The sequence below is a fragment of the Pteronotus mesoamericanus genome, unplaced genomic scaffold (assembly GCF_021234165.1).
Source record: "Pteronotus mesoamericanus isolate MK-2021 breed Mesoamerican mustached bat unplaced genomic scaffold, CSHL_Meso_final contig_101, whole genome shotgun sequence".
Classification (NCBI taxonomy): Eukaryota; Metazoa; Chordata; class Mammalia; order Chiroptera; family Mormoopidae; genus Pteronotus; species Pteronotus mesoamericanus.
The window spans coordinates 3,502,765-3,528,790 of record NW_026555001.1 but is presented as its reverse complement, the minus strand read 5'-3'; the positions used below and the strand labels follow the sequence as shown (position 1 = coordinate 3,528,790).

The window sequence follows — 26,026 nt, the reverse complement described above, 5'->3', positions numbered from 1 at the left end:
AAACACAACTGAAACACACAAAAAAATTTTGTGCACTGTATGGAGAAGGTACTGTGACTGATAGAACATGTCAAAAGTGGTTTGCAAAGTTTCATGCTGGAGATTTCTTGCTGGATGATGCTCCACGGTCAGGTAGACCAGTGGAAGTTGATAGCAATCAAATCGAGACATTAATTGAGAACAATCAACATTATACCACACAGGAGATAGCCAACATACTTAACATATCCAAATCAATATAGTTACTGGTGAAAGTGAAAAAATATGTCTTTTATTTTACAGAAAAAAAAAACAACACACAAACTTTCTGGCCAACCCAATGTAATGTTAAATGAAAAAAAGCAAGGAGCAAAACAATGTGTGTAGTATGCTTTCATCTGTGTTAAAACAGAAAACACACATATCTATTGGAGAGGGGTTCAGCAGTCAGGTTGCTTGGGCTCAAGTCTTAGTTCCACTCTTACTATCTCTGTGGCCTTTGGCAAGTTACTTAATTTTCCTAAGTTCCAGCTTCATCATTCACAGTATACAGACGATAACAGGACCTATTTCACAGGGCTTGAGGAAGGATTAAATAAGGTAATATATGTGAAATAAGTACTTACAATTGTTAGCTGCTATTAGGATTATTTTATACATGGACATTTTGCAAAAGGATTCAAAAGAAACTCTTGACCTTTCAGGGTCTTGAAAGGAGAGGAAGACTTTTTTTTTCCTAATTAAAAAAAAAGGCAACACATGCACTTCTTGGAAGTGAGCATGAATGTGTCACAGTGATGTCTGTCTACTTAATAAAGAGGCAGAAATCTATACCACCCTCTGTTCATTACAAGGCTGACCTCTGAGAGGGTTTGTTCCAAGAACAGATCTGTCACCGGAACATACTGTCCACACATTAAAACCAAGCTACAAATGCTATAGTACTGAAAAGACAGAGATGTCTTTTATGCAATACTCCCTTATATGTCAAGGGGGTTAGAATACACTATTATCAAAAGACAATCGGCTACATGGTCTTGTAGGTAAGTACCTGTATGTAGAAAGGAATTCCGGCACTGCGCCTCGTAGCACAGAGTTTAGATGAAGGATCACTGCATTTAATTTCCTCTAAAACATTCCATAACCACTGTTCTGGTAGCTTTTGCAGACTCACATTAGGGCATCTAAAAGGCATATATAAAGGCAACATTTGAAATTATCAGGTACCAAAAGTTAAAAGTACAAACTATTGATACATATTAATACTGTTATAAAAGAATACATTTACATTTGGAGGGAAGAAAACTAAAAAATGTCTCACTTTCTACGTTTCACCTACTCTCCTCTTTATTATAGGTCTTAGGGTTTGAAGCTATTAAAGATTCAAACAAAATTCATACAAAAGCATATAAAGCCTGTATCTTGTCTTCAAAATAAGTTTTAATACCTAGGCTTGTACGCACACTCAAAATGTTCTATATAGATGGTTAATCAAGCTCTCATAGATGTTCTATACCACTGCCAAACTCGAGAGTGGCAGCAAAGAGAATGCACTTTATACCTTATGGTGATTTATGGCCTACATTTATAGAGATTATACATATTTAAATGTATATGTGAATTTTTATATACAAATATAGAAATTTCAAATATATATTTGAATATACAAATGATTAGTAATCATTTTCATCTCTCTCAAAATGTGGACTATCACAAATAAATATTTCAACCAAATCCTACAGAGAATTAATAAAGCAAGTTATCTAGAAAGAGGCATAAACATCTTGAGGTTATTTGGACATTACTGTTAGTGAACTCCTGGCTCTGTTATATTAGGTGTTATTCTACAAATGTATTTAAATAGTAAATAAATTTTTAAAAAAAGAACATTTAATTTTTTAAAAAAATTTTAAACTTAGGCCCTCACAGATTGTATGATACTATCCTATAGTAAATTCAGTGGCAGACACAATTATTTTAGGAGGGCTATAACTGGATTTAACTAAAATTAGTATATGAGACAAATGGGGAGGGAAAAGATGGCGGAGGAGTGAAAGGGAGTCACGCTGACCTCCTCCCAAAACCAAACTGGAATTGCAACTAAATAATGGAGTAATCACCTGGAAAGCAGTGGAGCAATAGTGGGAGAGGAGCCTTGGTGCCGCGGACAGTGGATTCTACTCTCACACATCCCAACGGGTGAGAATTGTGGTGGAGGCTCGAGAGGGTGGGCTGGGTGCGCACGGGCACTGGCACCAGAGGGACATTGAAACGGCCAGTTAGCGTCCCCCCGAGAAGAATGGGGTCTGAATCATAAACAGGAACCCCTAAACTACAGCAGCTAAAGCCGAGAAAATACAGACAAAACGCCAAACCCCCTTTTTTTGCAAGCCCAAAAAGCTTAGGGGCGCTCTCTGCCAGAGACAGGTGGCTGGGGATGCAAAAAGACATTTAAAGGGCAAATGCAAAAGTTGCAGCGGCAGCCACCCTCCTTGATCGCTGGGTACAGGCGGCAGCAGGGTGGGCTGGTGCCTGGGAAAAGACTGGTGAGGAAAACTTTGTGAAGAGAAGTGACACGGCGGCCGGTGGAGCCCGGGTGATAACGCACTTCCCACTCTGCAGCTACCATCTCGCTCAGGCATAAGGGAATCAATTAACCTGCCTTTTGTGCGCTCCGCACACAGCTTGTACGCCTGTGAGCTACGGGGCTGAGTGCAGACGGGCTGGGAGAGCCTTGAGGAGAGACTGGAGACGGAGGCGTTGGGGAAAGAACGGGAGGAGGAACTGGGGAGTCCCGACTCCCTCCCCGTTCGGTAGTCTCCATTGTGGGCTGGAAAGGGGCGACCCCAAAGAGGCAGAAGCGGGGCGCGCATGAACCAGACTGCCTGCGATTGAAACGCAGTCCACACAGGGGTTGGATCCTTGGCCGAAGGGGTCACAGAACTGCCCAGTGGCCCCTGAGGGGAGACTAGAAACGGAGGCATTGGGGAAAGAACGGAGGAGGAACCAGGGAGTCCCGACTGCTTCTCCTTGCCGAAGTCTCCATTGCGTGGGAAGAGGCCACACCCCCAAAGAGCCAAAAGCCGAAAAGCAAACATAGACACCCCCAAAACACCCAGAGCAGGCGCGCACACTTGCGCCGAGTGACTGGCGAGGGTTGGCGAGCGTGTGTGTGACCCACGCGGGCTGGCGAACTCTTGTACCTGCCGGCAAGGCCTCACACAGACTGGCACCCATACGGCCTGCGAGGGATTGCACAGAGGGGCAAGGGCAGGCGTAAATTGACCTACCCGCCGCGATTGCGGAGCAACCCACAAAATAAGTAGAGCTGCCCAGAGTCCCTGGAGGAGAGACCAGAAACAGGATTAACCGGAGAGTCCTAGAGCTGATTTCCTCCCATTTCCGTAGTCCCCATTTGGCGAGGGCAAGCAACGCACCCAAAGAGCCAAAAGCGGGGAAAACACACAATAGAAGACCCTAAACTGACCAGTGCTGCGAAGCTCGCGTGCCAGGGAGGCCAGATGAGTACAGGAGGTCGCGAATAAGCCCCCTGGTCTGGGGCAAACACATACGAGCCCAGGCAGGTGGGGGACCCTGCCGCGCTGGGAACGCGCTCAAGGAGCCCGTGTGAGAGCGCAGAGAGATCCCAAAAAATAGCCCAGCCCTGACTGAAGGGGTCACAGAGCTGCCCCAAGCAGGAGTCAGACACAGGCATTAGACTCCTGAAAGGCTCAAACAAACAACCCAAGGCCCTATAGGGTCAACAACTGACATCATCAGAGGCAAGCCCAGAAAGAAAAGTAAAGGACAAAAATACTTAACAGACTCTCACAAAAATGGGAAGAAAAAGAAGTTCCCCTCAAATGAGTGGAATAGGGGACTCCCCACAGAGAGAGCTAAATGAAATAGAGGCAAGGGAACTATCAGATATGGAATTTAAAACAATGGTTCTAAGGAAGCTCAATGAGCTCAGCCAGCTCAAAGATAACTATGAGAAACTGCAGAGAAACTATCAGGATCTTACAGCAAACTATATCAGCCTGGAAAAGGACATAGAAACTATCAAGAAGACACAAGAGGATATGAAGAATACCATTTCTGAATTGAAGAACACAGTAGAAGGAATCCAAAGCAGGCTGCATGAAGCTGAGGATCGAATCAGTGAGATGGAGGACAAGGTAGAAAAAAGCTCCCAGAAAGAACAAGAAATGGAAAAACTGCTCAAAAAGAATGAAGAAGCATTTAGGGAAATGCAGGACAACCTGAAACGCAATAATATCCATATAATAGGGATACCAGAAGGAGAAGAAGAGGAGCAAGGAATAGAGAACCTCCTCGAAAAAGTAATGATGGAAAATTTCCCAAATTTGAGGAGAGAAAGGCTCTCATGGATCCAGGAGGCACAGAGGACCCCACTCAAGAGGGACCCAAGGAGGTCCACTCCAAGACACATCATCATTAAAATGGCAAATGTCAAAGACAAAGAGAGAATCCTCAAGGCAGCAAGGGAGAAGGAGAAAGTAACATACAAGGGGGCCCCGATACGCCTAGGAGCTGACTTCTCAACAGAAACACTACAAGCCAGAAGGGAATGGCAACAAATATTCCAAGCCATGAAAAGCAAGGGCCTACAGCCAAGGCTGCTCTACCCAGCTAGGCTCTCCATTAAAATAGAAGGAGAAATGCGGAGTTTCCCAGACAAAAGAAAGCTAAAAGAATACATCTCTACCAAACCAGCACTCCAAGATATGCTAAGGGGACTGGTTTAAGCAGATGAAGGAAAAGAATGAGACAGAGAGGAACACAAGTACAAAGAGAAAAGATGAGTAAGTTTCTATCAGTAATATCTCTCAATGTGAATGGACTAAATGCCCCAATCAAAAGACACAGGGTAGCTGAATGGATAAGAAAACATGACCCACACATATGCTGCCTACAAGAGACCCACCTCAGAGCAAAAGACCTACACAGATTGAAAGTAAAGGGATGGAAAATAATATTCCAAGCAAATGGACATGAGAAAAAGGCTGGTGTTGCCATACTTGTATCAGACAAAGTAGATTTCAAAGCAAAGGCCATAAAGAGAGACCCAGAGGGGCACTTTATCATACTTAAAGGAAGAATCTATCAAGAAGACATCAACATTGTAAACTTATATGCTCCCAATATAGGAGCCCCCAAGTTTATAAGGAAATTGTTGGATGACTTCAAAAAAGATATAGACAGCAACACACTGATAGTAGGGGATTTCAACACCCCACTGTCAAAAATGGACAGATCTTCCAAACAAAACATCAATAAACATATCGTGGCGCTGAATGACACACTGAATCAAAGAGACTTAACTGACATATATAGAACCTTACATCCCAAAGAAGAAAAATACATATTCTTTTCAAATGCTCATGGCAGTTTTTCAAAGATAGACCACATGATAGGACACAAAGCAAGCCTCAGTAAATTCAGGAAAATTGAAATAATACCAAACTTTTTCTCAGACCACAAGGCCTTGAAACTCGAACTCAACCTCAAAGAGAAACTTCAAAAACTTGCAAACTCATGGAGACTGAACAGTACACTATTAAACAATGAATGGGTCAATAATGAGATAAGAGAAGAAATCAAAAAATTTCTGGAAACAAATGAAAATGAACAGACAACTGTCCAAAACCTATGGGACACAGCAAAGGCGGTCCTGAGAGGGAAGTTCATAGCAGTACAGGCTTACCTTATAAAGATAGAAACATTTCAAATAAAAGACCTAACACTACAACTTCAAGAACTGGAGAAACAACAACAAATAAATCCCAGAGCAAGTAGAAGGAAGGAAATAGTCAAGATTAGAGCAGAACTGAATGACATAGAGACAAAAAGAACAATTCAGAGGATCAACCAATCCAGAAGCTGGTTCTTTGAAAAGATTTATAAAGTTGACAAGCCTTTAAGCAGACTCATCAAGAAAAAAAGGGAGAGGACCCAAATTAATAATATCAGAAATGAAAGTGGAGAAATAACAACTGATACCACAGAAATACAAATGATCATCAGAAACTATTATGAACAATTATATGCCAAGAAATTTGAAAATCTTGATGAAATGGACAAATTTTTAGAAAAGTATAATCTTCCAACACTGAAGGAGGAAGAAACAGAAAGCTTGAACAGACCGATAACAGCTGGGGAAATTGAAGCAGTAATCAAGAAACTCCCAGCATACAAAAGCCCAGGGCCAGACGGTTTCCCAGGAGAATTTTACAAAACATTTAAGGAAGAGCTAACCCCTGTCCTTCTCAGACTATTCCAAAAAATCCAAGAAGAGGGAAGACTCCCAGACTCCTTCTATGAGGCCAGCATCACCCTGATCCCAAAACCAGATAAAGACCCTACAAAGAAAGAAAATTACAGGCCAATTTCGCTGATGAACATAGATGCTAAAATCTTCAACAAAATATTGGCAAACCGCATCCAGCAATACATTCAAAAGATTATCCATCACGATCAAGTGGGATTCATCCCAGGGATGCAGGGATGGTTCAATATACGCAAATCAGTAAACGTGATACGCCACATAAATCAAAGAAAAGACAAAAACCACATGATCATCTCGATAGATGCAGAAAAAGCATTTGACAAGGTACAGCACCCATTTATGATCAAAACACTCAGCAAAATGGGAATAAAGGGGGCATTCCTCAACGTAATAAAGGCCATATATGAAAAACCTACAGCCAATATCATACTCAACGGGCAAAAACTGAAAGCTTTCCCACTAAGATCGGGAACACGACAAGGATGTCCGCTCTCACCGCTTCTTTTCAACATCGTATTGGAAGTCCTAGCCACAGCGGTCAGACAAGAGAAAGAGATAAAAGGCATCCAAATAGGAAAGGAGGAAGTAAAACTATCATTGTTTGCAGATGACATGATAGTGTACATAGAGAACCCTGTAGACTCTACCAAAAAACTCCTCAACCTAATAAGTGAATTTGGCAAAACAGCAGGATACAAAGTCAACATTCAGAAATCAAAGGCGTTTTTGTACACCAGCAATGCAATAGAAGAAGAAGAAATCAGGAAAAATATACCATTCGATATAGCACGAAAAAAGATAAAGTACCTAGGGATAAATTTAACCAAAGACACAAAAGACCTGTATGCAGAAAACTATACAACATTGAAAAAAGAAATTAAGGAAGACACAAATAAATGGAAGCATATACCGTGCTCATGGAGTGGAAGAATTAATATCCTCAAAATGTCCATACTACCAAAAGCAATTTATAGATTCAACGCAATCTCTATTAAGATACCAATGACGTATTTCACAGAAATAGAACAGACATTTCAAAAATTTATATGGAACCATAAACGACCTCGAATAGCCGCAGCAATTTTGAGAAAGAAACACAAAGTAGGAGGGATCACAATACCGGACATCAAACTCTACTACAAAGCCACCATACTCAAAACAATCTGGTACTGGCACAAGAACAGACCCATAGACCAGTGGAACAGAATAGAAAGCCCAGAAATAAGCCCAGGTCTCTATGGACATCTAATATTCGACAAAGGGGGCAGAAGCACAAAATGGAGCAATAACAGCCTCTTCAACAAATGGTGTTGGGAGAGCTGGACGGCTACATGCAAAAAATTGAAATTGGATCATCAGCTGACACCATACACAAAAATAAACTCAAGATGGATAAAAGACTTAAATATAAGTCGCAACACCATCAAAGTCCTAGAGGAGAACATTGGCAGGAAACTCTCAGATATCCCACGCAGCAATTTTTTCACTGATATGTCTCCTAAAGCAAGGGACATAAAGGAAAGAATAAACAAGTGGGACCTCATCAAAATAAGAAGCTTCTGCACGGCTAAAGAAAACATCAGCAAAATGAAAAGGGAGCCAACCCTATGGGAAAATATATTTGCTAATGATACATCAGATAGAGGTTTGATCTCCAAGATATATAAAGAACTCACTCGACTCTACTCCAAGAAGACAAACGATCCAATCAAAAAATGGGCAAAGGACCTGGGCAGATGCTTTTCTAAGGAGGAGATACAGAGGGCCCAGAGGCATTTGAAAGGATGCTCAGCATCACTAGCCATCAGAGAAATGCAGATCAAAACCACCATGAGGTACCACCTCACACCGGTCAGAATGGCCAGCATAAACAGATCCACAAACAACAGGTGCTGGCAAGGCTGTGGAGAAAAGGGAACCCTAGTCCACTGTTGGTGGGAATGCAGACTGGTGCAGCCACTATGGAAAGCAGTGTGGAATTTCCTCAGAAAGCTGAAAATGGAACTGCCTTTTGATCCAGCGATTCTCCTGCTGGGACTATACCCTCAGAACACCAAAACGCCAATACAAAAGAACCTATGCACCCCAATGTTCATAGCAGCACAATTTACAATAGCCAAGTGTTGGAAGCAACCTAAATGCCCATCAGTAGATGATTGGATCAAAAAGTTATGGTACATATACACAATGGAATACTACGCAGCAGAAAGAAAAAATGAAGTACTAAACTTTGCGACAGCATGGATGGAACTGGAGAGCATCATGCTAAGCGAAATAAGCCAGGGGGCGAAAGACAAATACCATATGATCTCACCTATAAGCGGAACCTAACCAACAATGCAAAGAAGCAAGGAAAATATGACCAGCAACACTGAAAAGAAAAGAAATCAACAGAGACAAGAGGGAAGGGGGGGCAGGGAAAGGGAAGGGAAGGGGAAAGTCAAGGAACATATAGCAAAGACTCATGGACAAAACCAAAGGGGAAGAGCTGAGGGAGGGAAGGTGGGAGGGGGCAAGGGAAAGAGGTGGGGGGAAGGCAGAGACAAATGTATTTAAAAAGTAAATAAATTAATTAAAAAAAAAAAAAAGAAGGAGATTGCTGGGACATGGGCAATTGTTTTAGAACGTTGCAAACCATGTCGCATACATAGAGAACTGCTTGTATTTTACATACAGCTCTGATTAGGAAAAAATAGATTGTAAGTTTATATCTGTTTCTTTTAACAAAGTTTTCACTTATAAAAAAAGAAAAAATAAAAAAAATAAAATTAGTATATGAAAATAAAAAGATAAAGATGAAAGAAAAAATACAGCAGTCCCCCTTTACCCAAAGGGGCACATTCCAAGACCCTGGGTGGATGCCTAGAACCACGATACTACTGAGCTCTCTGTATACTATGTTTTTCCTATACATACATACCTATGGTAAAGTTTAGTTCATACATTAGGCACTGTCAGAGATTAACAACAATAACTAATAATAAAATAGAACAATTATAACAATATATTGTAATGAAAGTTTTGTGAATGTGGTGTCTCTCTCTCTCACGAAATATCTCATGGTGTTGTACACACAACATGGATGCACTGAACGAAAGGCTGATTCATGTCCTGGACGAGATGGAACGGGACAACATGAAATTTCATCATGCTACTTGGAGTGATGCCCAATTTGAAACTTATGAATTGTTCAGCTCTGGAATTGCCATTTAATTATTTTTGAACAGAAGCTGACCACTAGTAACCAAAACCCAGACAGTGAAACCGCAGATAAGAGAGAACTAATATATTCTCTTTTGTAAATTGAGATAGACATTCTGCAGAAAGGTAACTGATTTCTACTATGTAGTGAGAATTAGATCTCTTAAAAACAATGTGGGATATTTTTTTTCCTTATTCTACTTTAGTGTAATTTAGACAAGTTCAGTTTCTGACTGAACATTCCAAATAGCAACTCAAATTTAGTTGTTTGTGTCTTGCATAGAACAAAATACATGTATAAAAATAATACTAATCTAAAAGAGTCATTTTAAAGAATTTGACATGGGCCTAAAAAATATTTCAGCCATAAATGTTACAGTCAAATCTCCCTACTCCCAGCAGACTCTGTAATTCTAAAGGTTTCACTTTAGCATGGCTCAAAATCCATCACCTCTCCCCTGCTTCTTCCCACTAGACCCCCTCAGCCACCCAAACCGGCCATCAACAATCTGAACTACAAAATTAAAAGAAATTCAAAGGCATAACAACCAAATACAAAGTGTGAACCTTGTTTAGATTTCAACTTGAACAAAACATATGTAAAATGGTATTTTCAAATGCCATAAAATGGTATTTTATGTAGTACATAAAATAGTACCACATATTATATGACACAAAGAAATTATTTATAGGATGTGCCAATGACATTGTGAACATGGAAGAAGTGTCTGCATTTTTTTACAGTTGCATACTGAAGTATGTGGGAGTAAAAATAACAAACCAAGAATGTACTTTATTCAGCAAACCACAATGAAAAGGATAGATGAAGCGAACATGGTAAGATTTTGATTATTGAATCTGGATGATAGGTAAAGGTGGTTCATTATATTATTCGTATACGTGTATATATGTTCGAAATTTTTGTTTTATGTATATTTATATATATAATTTGTTTGAAAAATCCCATAATAAAAATGGGATTTTTATTTATTTATAGGGATTGGATTTACATCTTTTAAAATTTAAAATCAATACTTGTATTTCACAGAATATTTTCTCTAATTCATTACTAACATTGCCAGCTTGGTATAATCCTCACACAGTTGCCCAATCAAAAACTGAAATCCAGATTCCTCAGGGCAGTAACGTTCTAAAGATATATTTATAGGTTACTGCCTTCTTTTGCTCATTCTTCACTGTCTTTTAAATATATAGGGTTAATTTACTCCACAATGGATAAACAGGGAAAGGGGGGAAAAAAAGAGAATTAAAGCAAAAGTCACTTTTTTTGTGATCTACCCCTGCAAAAAAAAGTTGGAGACACAGAGGTGAAGAAACTAAAAACTACCTGGTCTAAGATTATAGACGGATTTTGTTTACTTGTATTTTCTTTCCCACCACAGGACTACTGGCAATGTAGGACTGGCTTGTAGATAATGCTGCAGTCTAAGGTCAAGCCTCCTATAGGAATTCACTATGTAGGGGGGAAAAGCAACTGCAGGAGATACGGGTTATTTTCCCGTTTCCTTACTCTCCCACCAAGTGCACTAAAACAGCAGTACAACAAGTACTAGTTCAGTAATTCTCCTCAACACTGTCCGTGAGCTGGCTCCCAAAGGTTCTAGCAAAACCAAACAATCTGAGAAGGCAGGTCTGGGATCAGGGTAAGCTGCCTCACCGTGAATCCCCTTCCTTCCCTGAACTTACAATGGCTCCTGACTGTTACTGAATCTTGATCGAGCTCATTTTCATTCTTGATCAAATTTTCCAGCTTGAAAGAGTGCCGATGACCTGGCCCCAACACTCCTATTTAAACCTAACCCTAAAAGTTTTTCCAAATTTCTACACAGATCTTCTATTCTTGTAAGGTTGTTTGCATTGCTGGTCCCCCTTTCTCTCCCTCCCTCTCTCTCCCTCTCTTCATATTCCCAATTCAGCATTTGCTTGTGGTCTCCACACTTATCCCTCTCACACAAATTGGTGAAATTTTCTCCAAATATTGCATTTCACAAGGACATTTCCTTTTTTGAAGCTTCTAATGTATTTACAGCAACTACTAGGCACAAGGCATACAAGGGGGCTGGTCAGTACAGTGCAATGGAAGGGGTGGAATTTGTGCTGGACCTTGAAGGATTTGCAGGCAGAATGGTGGAAAGTCCTCATATGTGGGGTTAAGGAAATAGGAGATGAGATGACCAAGGAAATAGCTTAAATAAAGGCCCTAGAGGTAATTTCCTAATTTAGATTGAGGGTTATTTTAACTATGAACAGTTAACCAGGCTTATTTATTCCCTTGAGTGTTGCATACCAAAACTAAATGCTCCTTGTTAAATTGGAGAATTTGAAAACAAAGGCCAGAAGAACGTTCAACAAGGTCAAAGCTGGCAAAGTGCCCTCAACAGAGGCCTCTCTGCCCACTGCCAAGGATCCAGGAACCTCAGGAACTCTGGGAAATGCTCACGGCACCAACTGCTACCATCTAGCCCAGACCTTCCTGTTCTGCTCTGTAATTCCCCTGGGTCATGTGAGCTTTTCTGCAGAACACCTGAATTGTCTGGTTTCCAGTTTGGGCTCTGCAGTGGGCCTTATTTCTCTGATTCACTTGCTTCCTAGCTCAGGATCTCTCCCAGGCCTATTCTGCCCCCCAAGCCATACACAAGAATTGGTTCAATAATAAAATCCCTACCAATTTGGCTAAAATTAAACATGTTATATTTTAAATAAAATCCGCTTACCTGTTTTGTTTAAATTAGCATACTAAAAATATATTTGCTTGCCACTAAGAAAAGAAAAATAAACATTTATTAAATGCCTATTATATATAGATACAACACTAGGCCTTTCCCACCCTCTCTTACCTCGCAACAAACAAACCAGTGAGAAGGTATTGTTTTCCCCAACTGACAGATGAGACAACATATCACAGTGTAGGAAGACAGACTATGGAGCCAAGTTACTTAGTTTAGAATACTTGCTCTGCCACCTAATAGCTGTGTGATCCAAGGCAAGTTATAAAACCTCTCCATGTCTCATTTTCCTCTTCCATAAAATTGAAATTGTTGGGAGGATTAAATACGTTTATTCTTGTAAAGTATTTCGATAAGTTCTTAATAGTTGTTTTTTTTAAAGATTTTATTTATTTGTTTTTAGAGAGAGGGGAGAGAGGGAGAAAGAGAGGGACAGAAACATTGATGCATGAGAGAGGCATCTGATTGATTGCCTACTGGGGACCTGGCCTGAAACCCAGGCATATGCCCTGACCAGGAATCAAACCAGTGACCTTGCAGTTTGCAGACAAGCGCTCAATCCACTGAGCCACACCAGCCAGGGCTGAATAGTTGTTTTCTAAAATTATTATTATTATTATGAGAAAAGCCAGTTTTAAAGAGTTTCAATTGAACTTCTGATAAAGACGGAAAAGTTGGTTTAAATTTTGATAAGACCCACCCTAACACATATTAACAATAACGAAAATATACAACTAGAACCCCAAAACCAACAAAACTCAAAAAAAACAACAACAAAAGATAATTATTTAGGTAAAACAGAACAGAAATGCAAAGCAGCTGGTGTGCAGATACCAGAGATCTGAAGGGTTACAGCTCTAGAAATAGCAGTGATAACCAAGAAGTCAGTTCTTATGGGGTAACTTACTTTACTCCTAGGAATGACTAATTTCAGCAGCCTCCTCTCTCTCATGAAAGGAGGCTGAAAAAGGGCTACTGCCAGAGCTGCCTGGGCCTACAGCAGGAGGAAAAGCCAAAGACCCAGGGAGTCTCTGACCTAGGCTGACTACTAACTTGGTGACCGGACAGATCTGTGATATCCCTAGCATCACTGTGGATGGGAGACCCAAAATGCCACTATCTAATCTAGTTCCTTGATAGAGAGGAATGAGCCTAGAGAGGTAAATAAACAAATAAGCCAAAAAGGCTTCTAATCATAGTCAGTAAACTAAAATTCAAAACATATAAAAAAGTTTTATTTACAAAGACAATCTAAAAAATAATTAGAACACAAACTCCACATAAAACTTATTTTTTAAAAAAGATTCTTATTTATTTATTTTTTAGAGAGAGGGAAAGGGAAGGAGAGAAACATCGATGTGTCACTGATTGCCTTGAACGCCCCTAACTGGGGACCCAGCCTGCAACCCAGGCATGTGCCCTGACTGGGAATTGAACCAGAGACCCTTAGTTTTGCAGGCTGGAAGCTCAATCCACTCAGCCACATCAGGCAGGGCAAACCTTAATTTTATGGAGCAGTCTGACAAAAACCTTAAAATAGCTCGAATACTCAAGAGATAAATGAAAGAATAACTTCTATTAAAAAGATTAAGAAATTATGAAAACACACAGTACTGAAGAACAGGCACATATTAAAATAAAGTTACTGGAAATACTAGAAATGAAATGTACTTTCAAAAAATAACAAATAAGATCAATTCTAGAGAATTAATAACTTAGAAGACAATTTTATGGGAAATGCACCTAAAATAGTACACAGAAAGACAAAAATACAAAATATATACCTACATATGTATGTGTATATAAGTCATGCATCCCAGAAACCCGCATGAAAAGACATTCTAAAGGACATATGTCAAGAAAGTTAAGTAAATCCAAAGCAGTCTCAATGTGGTGTCTACTAGACATCGCAAACTTAAAACGCCCAAACGCCCCAAACTGAATTCCTGGTCTTTCTCCAAAAATCTACTCTGCCCACAGTCTTCACCATCCTAGTCTGTGATAACACATCTTAGGCAGAAATTCTTGGCATCATCCTTTCTCTCAAATACCAAATCTCTCAACAATCTTGTCTGTTATTCCTTCAAATGATATCCAGATTCAGATCACTTTTTATTGTCTCTACCACCCTTCAAGTCATCACCTTCTCTCTCTTGAACTACATACTGTTGGAACCTCCTAACTGGTCTTTCTGCTTTTACTATTCTCCACACACAAGCCAAAGTAACCTTTTCAAGAGGAGGGTTCAGGATACTCCTCTGTTCACGAACTCTCCACTGGCTCCCCATCTTACTCAGAGTGAAAGCCAAAGACGTTACTAAGTCTTACACTATCTAGCCCTCATTGCCTCTCTGATCTTCTACACCTCTTTCACTTACTTACTGTACTCCCGTCACAAATGCTTTACTTGCTGTTCCTTTAATACTTTCAGTCTCTGCCTCCTGACTTTTGCACCTGACCTTCTCTCTGCTTGGAATGCTCTTCCTCCAGATATACAACTCTTTATTATGTTTATTAATTGTAAGTTCATTATACTTATGAATATGTTCAAATCTTTCATGCTGACTTTTTGAGTTAAAGAAGGGGGAGAGAGAAAAATTAAATAATTTGTCCAAGGTTATACAATTAATAAGTGACAGAGGGAGAATTAAAACATAGATTGACAACAAAGTCCTTGCTTAATGAAAAGGCACTGCTCTAAGGGGCCTGCCCTAAATGCTCAGTTACACATTTGGCTTGATCTGGCTCATGATACAGATATTATCAACTTTCTATTATTTCCGTCAGTGGATTTCATCCATTCACTTGGAAAAAAAAGATCCATTAAGTACATATTAAATACCATGCCCTAGGAAGGGAGCAGTAGAATAAATACTCTAAATTTTACATAATTCAGAAAACATGTTTTTGTGGCTTTGACTGTATTACTAAAGAAAAAAACTTCCTAATCATGTTTTATTTAAGTTATATTTCAGATTGATTTCAATCCCTGATATCTACCATCGGAATGGGGGTTAAAATATTTTTTACATAAACTGGGTGCCCTGGATGGAAAGCTAGCTGAAGAATTAAAATATCCTAAAGAAAACCCACTGAGTAGATCACCTGCGTGTAACGGACTTGAGGTGAACTGTGTCTCATTCACTTTCGAGGTATTCCAACTCCCTTGGACAACTGGGGACATTTATTGCCGTTAATAAACTTTTTCCTTACGTTAACCAAATGACTCACCCTGGCCTAAAGAAATTATTTCACCTGAAAACAAGAAGCAACTAATATATTTTAAACATGAAATACATTTAAAGCCAAAACATGAAACAAAATTCCCAGAAAATTATCTAGACTCAGTTGCCAGGAAACTAGTTATGTGTAACCTCAACTTCATTTCCCAAATAATTAAATTACCAAGCTGTTATCATTAAAGGCTTTTAGCACAAGAAGGAAGAAAATCTTTTCCTTTTCCAATAAACAGACTTTCATTTTATCAGGTTTAAGAGCAACTCCAAATGAAAATTCATTCAAATAAATAACTTATTTGGTTGAGAAAAAGAAATACCAATAAAAACAAAGCTATTTATATACTAATTGTTAATAAACTTTTACCTTACCATGGTCCCTTATTTCTCTTTCCTTGTTTTTCACTTGCTAATCCTTAAAATAATTCTAAGTAATACAAAAAAAAAAAAAATGCGTCTGCTTTGGGACAAAACCAGAATGTGTGCCTAACCTTGATATAAAGTAAATGATATGCGTTTACGCAAGCTCAGGGTCATCAGCCATCACCATCATCCTCTGGTTGAAAACAGCTATAAACAGTAACTTCAAAAGTACAATCTTAGCCTGGCTATTCCGAACAACACACTTCAGTCCTAAACACTGAATACATCAGAGTGCATGATACACAGGCAACCAAGGGGGAACAGTATTGGTCTGATGTACAATACAAACACATAAGAGTTTTATTCCTTCATACAGATGAAAACAGAGGAAACTGAAAAACATGCACCTAAATACATTTTTTAAACTACACTTTTAAAAAATTAAAAAGAGTGAGGATATCAGGGGAAGTAAAAGAAAGGTAATCTGATCATTTAAGACCCACCTCCAAACCACTATCATATTAATGTTGTTATGAGGAATCCCATTTTCCTTACTCACCAAAGTCTTAAGTTTTTCAAAGCAAAGCTTTAACTGCTATAACATTAAAAAAGGTCAGACTTTTGACTTTGAACCAGAGTGGCAGGGGGTGGGGGCATCTACACCCTTATACTTGGAGCAGCATACCCTTTAGGTTTAAATGAGAAAACTTATCCACAATGTAAAAATAGGTGTTTGCTTCATAAGCTACATGCTTTAAATACTCCATGCAAGACTGGTCTAAGGATCCACATACAGGAAGGAAAAGAAGATGACGATAAAAACAGTATGGAGAGATGGAGTACATGATCTGAGAACAGAAACTTTATCTCCACTTACTTTATACATTCTTACAGCTTCTCAGTTGTCCTATCCAGTCCTTCTCCCCTCTTGTATGCAACTCCAGAACACACATGTAAGTGCTTTACTTGTTGTTAACCTTAGAGCTACTTACTAGGGTCCATACATATTAATGTTTGTACAATTCCCAAGATACCTTTTATTTTTATATCCATTTGTTTGGAGACTCTCAGAAAAAAAACAAAAATATTTCTAGGGAGTACAAAATCCAAATTCCTTATCCTCGCTCACCTACATATTTGGACACCCTCATTCAACTTCATCTTATACCAGTCTGTCTTTTAAATACACCAAGGGCTTTGGCAATAGCTGAACCCATTGCCTGGAAAGCTCTCTCCTCAGAAAGCTGACGCTTCTTGTCGTTCAAGCCTTGGCTTACTTTAGTATAGGAGGAAAGTGAGACTTTTCCTAACCACCAAACTTTATCACATCAAAATACATATTGCTGTCTGATAGTTTCCTATTATTTTTTAGATGTCCTTTAACATATTAACTCCATGACATTAGGAACACACTATGTCCTACCCATCTCTCTACTCCCAGTACCTGGAACAGGACCTGGAGCCCAATAGGGAGCTCAAATAATATCTGCTGAATAAACAAAAAACCTATATAACTTACCAACTCCATTAAGTGTGCCATTCAAAAAAAAAACAACAACAACAACAGAAAACCAAAAACAAAACAGGTTGACAAAGAAAGAGGATACAGTAACTGGAAAGCAAAGTATAAACCAAAGTGCTTTCCAGTGACAAGAAGCGCTACCATTAGAGCCAGGAGGTGATTCAGCTCCTTAGCTTCCTTAAACAGGTATAAACACATTCAGAATCTCTACTTACCATGGTAATAGCACTCATAGGAAGAGATTTTCTATTAAAATTCGCCAACTAGCCTATCAAAGTAGCCTAAATACTACCCCAAGATTCAAGAGCAAAACCAAGTATAGGGTTCAAAACCCTAGGGCTCAGGTTCCTGTAAATTGTTACATAGCTGGGGCATGTACAGTTGCCAACATGGGGTACAAACTATGTCTGAAATGAACTATGTTTCTAAATGTTAACAAATACAACACTTAATCCAAGGTTATAACCTTTCCCCTTTTTTCTTAAGGCTCTTTAGGAGACCTCCTCCAAGGTTTGTGGCTTCAACTATTTCCTCTCAAATACATACCTCAAGCCAGACAGACCAACTGTCCTTGTCTGCCTGGAACAGAGGAGTTTCCCAGAACGCTGGATTTCCAGTGTCAAAACACTGGGGGAATCCCAGGTTGTCCTACCTCTAACACTAATCCCTCTCCCATCCTCCTGACCTGTATTTCCAAATGTCTGCTATCTCTCTAGGCAGTCTTCCCAATATGTTTAAAGTATTATCCTACTTCCCATGAGGCCCTTCTCTTGCCTGGCTTTTTTTGTTAATGATGTTAATTATTCTTCCCATAACCTGTGACAGACAGTTCAGAAATTATAACTTTTTCTTGGTCTTTCATTCTGCCATGTAAATTATCTAATTTATTTTTCTAATCCTCCAAATTACAATGCTAGACTGGAAGTTCCCCTAAGAGCTATGTTTTACCAATACTTTACTTCCTATAATGCCTACCTATCACAAATCACTACATAAAAGAGGCGACAACGCACTTTTGTCTAACTGCTAGCCTCTGAAGCAGTCTGAAGTTCCAAAAAAGTTTGGATGCCTGTGCTGGGCCTGTCACCGACTGGTTATGGAGCTGTGGACAAATCCCTTATTTCTCAGTGCTTAATAGTGAAAATAAAAACTATTATAAAAATGCTTCGAGATTCAATTAAATATTGTTACCTGGGTTACTGTTACAGACAGAGAAAGCAATGACCTAAATTCTGTAAGTACTCAAAGCTCTTGATGAGAATGTACCCCCAAACAACCTCATCATGGCCCCACACAAGACTTGGCCCTTGTTCAGATCTTCCTGCACATGACTTTCTTAGGTCTATGAAGTTAAAGTTTCAAATACAGACCTTAATCATTGTCTTTAGGTTCATACCAACCCTGGCCTACCACACCATTCTCTCAATGGCCAAACAGGGTGTTTCTAACACTGCATCTGGCACACAGTAAATGTTAAAGAAATATTTTGTTCAGTTATTAAATAAGGACCAACTAGTGTGGGTGCCAGCTGGCACACATTCGCTGTGCCTGAAGTTAGGCAAATAATTGCAAAACCAGGTGAAGAAAAGGAGGGCTGGAACTTTAAGGCTTTGCAATGGTGAAGTCACTGTGCCTGTGAAAACACAATAGCCTAACCAGAGTTTTGACTAGTCAAGGAACCTTCTGTTTACACCTCAGTAAGGAAAGATTACTTTATAAGGAAGTGGTTTCCAAACGCCAGTTGCTGGTGTTTATGATAATGAAGGAATTCAGAGGTAGAAATGGAATCACACTAGGTTCCCAGGGACAATGCGGAAAACCTCTAGCTGTTTGTTTTGGTTCCTCATCACACAATCCAGGGGTCAGCAAGGAAAAGGGAAAGGTTCCTGAGTAAGGCGGTGCTTGGCTCTTTGTGCCAACTCCACGCAGTCATAACCGCAGCTGTGGGGAAGTCCAGTCCTGCTCCTGTTAGCCAGTGCCTCATCACTAGCAGAGCAGACATTCTCTTTGTCTGAAGGCTCTTTTGTTTTATTTCATTCCCATGTCAAATTACCACAAAATACACAGTGTCTTTAGTCTCTAAGTACATCATAAAAACAGTAACTTTGTTACAAGGGATTCAAGGTTCTTCATAAACAACTCTCACTAAATGTTATTAATCTATAAAATACTACTCCTAGGAGATCAATTTACCAATTCTAAGGGAAGCTTACTAAAAGTGTATCCAACTTCCCTCAGTCTTTCACAGGCCAAATCCCCAGACCTTCCCAATCAAAAACTAGAACGCAGCCTTGTATATTGAGCAGAATGCTGAGCTTAAGTAGCCCTGGGAAGATGAACCTGTTATTTTATCTGAGGACACAGCAGCCCAGAGGGAATAAATGGCTCTCCTAGTATCTAAAAAGTTGGTAGATGGAACTCAGCTCTAATTTGTATGTCAACTCTCCTCTACACTCCAAGGGAGATGTAGTTAAGGGTGGGGTGTGGGAGGAATCAGATCACTCTGCTCTTCCTATTCATCACAATCTAGAAGTTGTAGAAACTAAAAAAAAAAGGGGGGGGGGTAGGCTGACAGAAAAGAGGCAGAGGGTTTGTTGAGCTTTCTTTTTCTCCTATGCTAAGTGCTATGGCCTGAGTCCCTACTGAAAGTAATAGGAATCAACAGGCCAGGCCTTAGCTGGTGTTTAGGCCTTTGTGCTGTCTTGAGCAGATCAGTAGAACAAATTATCGTTCCATAAACGGATTAGTCCAATTTCTATCCACAAAGCTATCTCACTGGTAGTGGATAAGCACAAAACCGACAGGCTGGAATCAAATTACATATTCCGTATACCCAAGTAATTGGTCATTAAACTATTTTATGCCAATAAATTAGGTTCCCTGACTACAAAGTGGTTTTCCAATGGCTTCGTCCACCCACCTAAGTATGGTAACACAGACCTTTTTTTTTGTTGCGTTCTGATTAGTTATATTACTATTGTTAATTGAGAAATGTTACCTTCATTTCCTAAACTCATTCAGTATGATTATTTTTCCTAAGAGGTTTTTCCAATTTCCAATTATTTCATAAGCTAAATTCTCAACTCCATTCATTCTTTAGTCATGTGTTATTTTATTCAAAGTTCATGTTTAATATTTCAATTAAAATAAACAGTGACAGATGAGCAAAAAGGTTGTGTGCATACATGCACATTTTAAAGAGAATCCTGAAGCATGGAGAAATTTTAAGCCTGAGAAATTATTTTCCCATTTGAGATCCAGTGAGAAAGCTACATATCAACAGGAGCCATCTTAACCTCCCTCACATCAAATTTTGTTGAGGTTTACTCCAGGCTAAAAGATTAGACTGGTATTTTGAAGCCTCGGCTACAGGCACAGGCAATAATAGCAATGACCCCAAAAGTACACAGAATTACCCATCGTAGAAAGCCATGAGGGGAGGAGCAACATATGGTGGATTATAAGAAGTGATTGGAAGAATGTACCATACTGTTGGTTCTCTTAATATTTAATATAACCATGCCCTGAGATCAAGGAGAAAAAAAATTTAAAAACTCTGGAACTTACTAAAAAGCTAAGATAGAGATTATTTACTGAAGAAAAGATTCCTTTGTTATTGTGTCTAAATGACTCAGTATTCCTACGAGAACTTTAAAAGCAAGTATTCCAATTTCCAGAAAGAAGGTAATATCAGACTCAGCTAAGGAGTGGGCTTAAAAATACAAATTCAAGGGCTGCTCACCAAAGACACAAAACTTTAGAATTTAAACATTAAGACATCCTAGTTTTCCCCAAAACCTTTTCATCTACTATAAAAAGGGAAAATTTAAGGAATTCTTCTTTATAGACAAAAAATTAATACAGTTTCCCAGAGTGAATCACCATTTAGTTATTCTTCATGTAATTATTAATATTACAAATAAAATTCATAAGACACTCAGGAATAAAAAGTATCTTATTTAAACATTTGCCCAAGGAGATGAAAATAAAGATTTAGACAAGATGGTATATTTATTCTCTCTCTTTCTTTCAGTTTGAGTTGAATGACTTTTCCCCCAAATCTCATTCATTACATTCTATAGCTATTTCTTGCTCAATTGCACATTTGTTAAGAGACTTGGTCTTTCATTCTCCAGTAAGGTAGGGGAAATTATTTTTTCATTATCATATTTCAACTGTTAGTAAGAAGTGAATTAGAATTGTAGTAGCTATAATTGACTGAGAAAAATTTAAATACATACTTAAATTACTTCTGTCTACCATAATTGTTGACATCCATGAGTCAACACTAGCATTTTATTTTATGACAAAAACTGCTAAATGTCAGCAGCTCATTTTTTCAATCCAATAATGTGAAAGTGATTGCAATTATTGCAATAAGTATTTGTAGGTTAAACTACATTTCTATTAGCAGAGCAATACAAATATATGAAGAGTAAGACAATATCAAGTACTCACAAACTTCCACTGTAGATTTAGAATTGTAGTCAGTAATTTATTCTCCAGTTATGCTTTTAATTTATGGTTAGACAAATGAACAACAGATTCCCTAGATTACAACCCTAGTTTAGGATTCTGTTCATTTTCTTCTTTTCTTTTCTTTTTTAAGAATGTAAGATTTTTTTTAAAAGATTTTATTTATTTATTTTTAGAGAGAGGGAAAGGGAAAGAGGAAGAGAAGGAGAGAAACACTGATGTGTGAGAGATACATTGATTGGCTGCTTCTTGCACACCTGGCCCACAACACAGGCATGTGCCCTGACTGGGTATTGAACTGGCAATGTTTCGGTTTGCAGTCCTGAACTCAATCCACTGAGCCACACCAGGCAGGGCGCAGTCTGTTCATTTTCATTGGAAAAAAACAACTTAAAATGCTAAGGTCATAGGGAGAATAAACAGGCAAATTTCATCAGAGTTTCTGAATTTCATCAGAAACTTGAATTTAGAGTTCCGGCTTCAATGCACTTAACCACCCCAATCAAATGCTTAAGCAGGCAATTATGCATAGGCATAGTCAGGTAATTATGTTTTTTAAAGAGAATGAATATTTCATCAAATTCTAAGTAAAAAGCACCATATAAGAAAGTCAGATTCTAGAAAAACAACTCAAGACATACTATGTGTGTATAAATTGCTTTCAAAAATATTTCCAGAAAAAAAAAGTAGTGTTTCCCATTGCTATTTATTCTTAGATGTTTGTTTAATAGCAAATAGTTTAATTAGTTCAATAGTGAACTGTTTAATAGCTTGTTTAGTACTAAATCATTTACATTTGAAGACATTTTGAATAATCCTATTAAACACCAATTCAAACAGTGTGGCTCATGTTTAACTCTTCAGTTATTTATCCATTAATCTCTTTAAGTGCTTCCTTCCTTGACACAGCTGTAGTTCAAGAGGTGGCCAGTAACTGGCCTACATTTCAGTGGATTTTCATGAAAGCCCAGATTTCTTTTTGCAAACGTTTTATTGTAAATGTTGTATGCCTAAATAACTTTTCCATAACTCAAGAGTTTATAAAAAGCTTTCAAAAGGATTCAAAAGAAACACATTTCCTTTTAAAAATAAAAACCAAACAAAAGAAAGCCACACATACTATAAAGATGTTCTCCGCAAAACACTGTGTTCAGCAGACCTAAAATGTCTCCAAAGGGATCAAGAACCGCTTCGCTTGCAAGCAACAGCTGAGAACTCATGACGGTTAAAATCCAGTATTAACAGCCAGGAGGAACGGCTGAGATATCACACACTGGGCCTTGCCTGGTCTCCACATTCCATGTATTAGGAATGCCTTCCTCTGTACTATTGAACCACACAGTACACCTGCCCAAAAGCCTCTGTCCTTGGTCTTCCGTTTTCTTTTCCCTTTACACTCTCCCCTAAAGACTGCAGTCTTGTTAACTATGATGTTTATGGTGACAAGTCATAAATCTACATCTCTGTTTCTGTTATGTCACCCGAACTAATCAGCTATCTCCAAGTTCTGACTTAAATATTTCCACCAGGATACGCCATCATCTCACACTCAACAAATAAACTAATGCCCTCTTTCAGTTTCCTTGTTTTTGTAATATCAAACCCACCTTTCTGGTCACCAAGAATTAAAGCAAAGGAACAACTGTGGACTCCCTGGTGACCTCCACCACTCACATTCAGTTGGCCCACGAAGCAGACTGCATTTTTCAGAGATGGCCACTAGCCTATCTCCCATCCCACATGCATTTCTACAGTATGATCTTCCCACTTCGCCATCAAATGGTGGAATCTTTTTCTCTCCCCTTGAATCCGGACTGGACTTAATACTCACTCATTACCAAAAGAACGTGACTGAAGCAAGGCCATGAGACTTCTGAGGCTAGGTCAGAACAGACCATGCAACTTCTGCCTGGTTCTCTTTCTGGGGGATGTAAGCTGCCCTATGAGATTTTCAACTACTCGAAGACTGCCATGAGAGGCCACATGTAGTCCCAACTAGGCCCAGTCTCCTGGCTATTTCACCAAGGTACCATAAATGTAAATAAAGCTGTCTTGGACCCTCCTGACCAGCTCATTTGCCAAATGAATGCCACCAATTAAACTCAGTAAAATCCCTGAGGAGAAATCACCCAGTTGAACACTCCTTAGTTCCTAAGCAAAATCATGAAGTACAAAATATGTCCCTAGCTTACCTTCTAAGCATTCAATACGTCCTATGTGGAGTTGTTACCATGTAGGGCTGAATGTTAACTGAGATGCCACTTCTTTACGTCCACTCCCAGAGCTACCAGCACAGGGGAAGCTGTCATCACCTCAGATCTGTACCTGAGTCCAGCTTCTCCTCACTACAATCGATACACAATCTATATAACCTAAAGCTCCTAACCAAAAAACTACTTTTACACACCAATGCCACGACCAACATCAATGTCATAATGTTTTACATTTGTAGAACTTTTTACAATACAAAAGGGTCTTCATAAATATCTATTTTATTTGATCCATTCAACAAAAGTCAGAGAGATCTGTCAATAGAGCCAACATCCTTTTCCTTACTATAGAGAAGAAGAGATCAGAGGCTAAAAAAATTAACTTTTGTACAATCTCATTGTCAATAAATGGCATGGATATATATAGAACTGAGAGCTTGTGTCATACACTACTGCTATTTCTCTCTTCTATAGTGCCTCCCTTCCTACTATTTCAGATAAAAAACATTCAGTGTCTCTCTCCATCCTTATTACAGCAAACCTAATTTATAGGTACCCATAATTTGGTCTCAGTCTATCCAATTGTATGATATTGCTTAGTAAACTCCTCCACAACCACCATAACAATAAGGCAGGGAATAAATATTCACGTAATAATATGCCATGCTGTTTCTAGTCTCTGAACATTTGCTCACAGAGTTTTCTCCCTTCTCCTCCTATCTAGTTAAACCTTACTCATCCATTAGCACAAATTCCACCTCTTCCATTAAGCCCTACCAGCCAATCCCTGTTACTTTCTCTCTCTGACACTCCTATACAACTCGTACATTTCACCCTAATATTGACAATTATATTGGATTGCTTATCTTGTTCAAATGTGCTGGCCTCATTTTTCAAGCTATTCAGCTAACACCATCTATACATATAGTGATGTTGGATGGTTATAGCCAATGTCTGTTCTGACCAGTCAGTGCCTATAACATACCATCTGTGAAATATATTGAATTGAATATTCAATATATTGAATATTGAAATATATTGAATCCTGCTTATTTCCCAAACTAAATCATAAGCTCTTTAGAACACAGCACTCAGTATATAACTAGTGTTCAATATACATTTATTAATTGATTTTAAGAGATCGAAGTATGTTGTGTCGTAGGAAAAGATATTGTTAAGTCATCTCTACACTGGAAAGAAAAAGTTGAAAAGTTAATAAAATATTTTTGAGATCAGTAGTTTAATGTCAGTAACATTTTTCAGTGTATCATTTAAAGATATTCTGTGCAGCCCATAACTGCCAAAATGTTTTATAAATATTTTTACCAAGGGTGTGATAAAAATGTGTCAAAAAGTATTCAAGGAGTATCTAATGGCCCAAAATAAAATGTTTGCTGAGGCTACAAGGCTGGCAGAACTCTTCTTCATTTCAAAAAGTTTCCAGGCAATGGAAATGTTTTCCTGGAAAATACTACCTTTTATTTAGAGAACACTTGCCATGAACACTTAGTCATTAAGTAATTTAAGGTTTCCTCAGAAGCTCTTTGGAGGAAATCTAGTATATGAATGAATGAAATTATCATCACCTATAATGTAAAAACAAAACAAAACAAAAAACATTTGACTAAATATATGAAATCTACCTAAGTATCTTTCCAAGTAAGGGGGAAAAGAATCTATACTTTTTGGTCTATTTACTGCTCTTTTAAAATTTCCTGTAAGATAAAACTACAAAAAAAGTCACAAATTCCATAACTGTTTCTCTGTCTGTAATACACACAAAGCCAAAAATCTAGAGGACTTACTTTATTCCACATGCCCAGTAATTTTCAAACAGACAAAATAGTCATTTCATTCAAAGAAAAAGAAATGGTAACTTCAAAGCTATTTTTAGCAAAATCTCTGAGTTTGCTTCGAATCACCTTTCAATGAGAGAGCAACTAGGTTTAGACATTTCACTCAATCGTCTGCAGTAAATCATA

At 38.6% G+C, this 26,026-nt stretch overlaps 1 protein-coding gene across 1 annotated transcript in view; it reads right to left on the bottom strand.

Annotated features, from left to right (window-relative positions):
- The window catches only part of THADA (THADA armadillo repeat containing), a 300,884-nt gene that overhangs the window by 225,808 nt on the left and 49,050 nt on the right, over positions 1 to 26,026 (bottom strand). Inside the window, exon 23 of the mRNA XM_054567244.1 lies at positions 1,031 to 1,163. Within this exon, the coding sequence (XP_054423219.1) occupies positions 1,031 to 1,163 (133 nt within the window). The remainder of the gene's footprint in view (positions 1 to 1,030; positions 1,164 to 26,026) is intronic.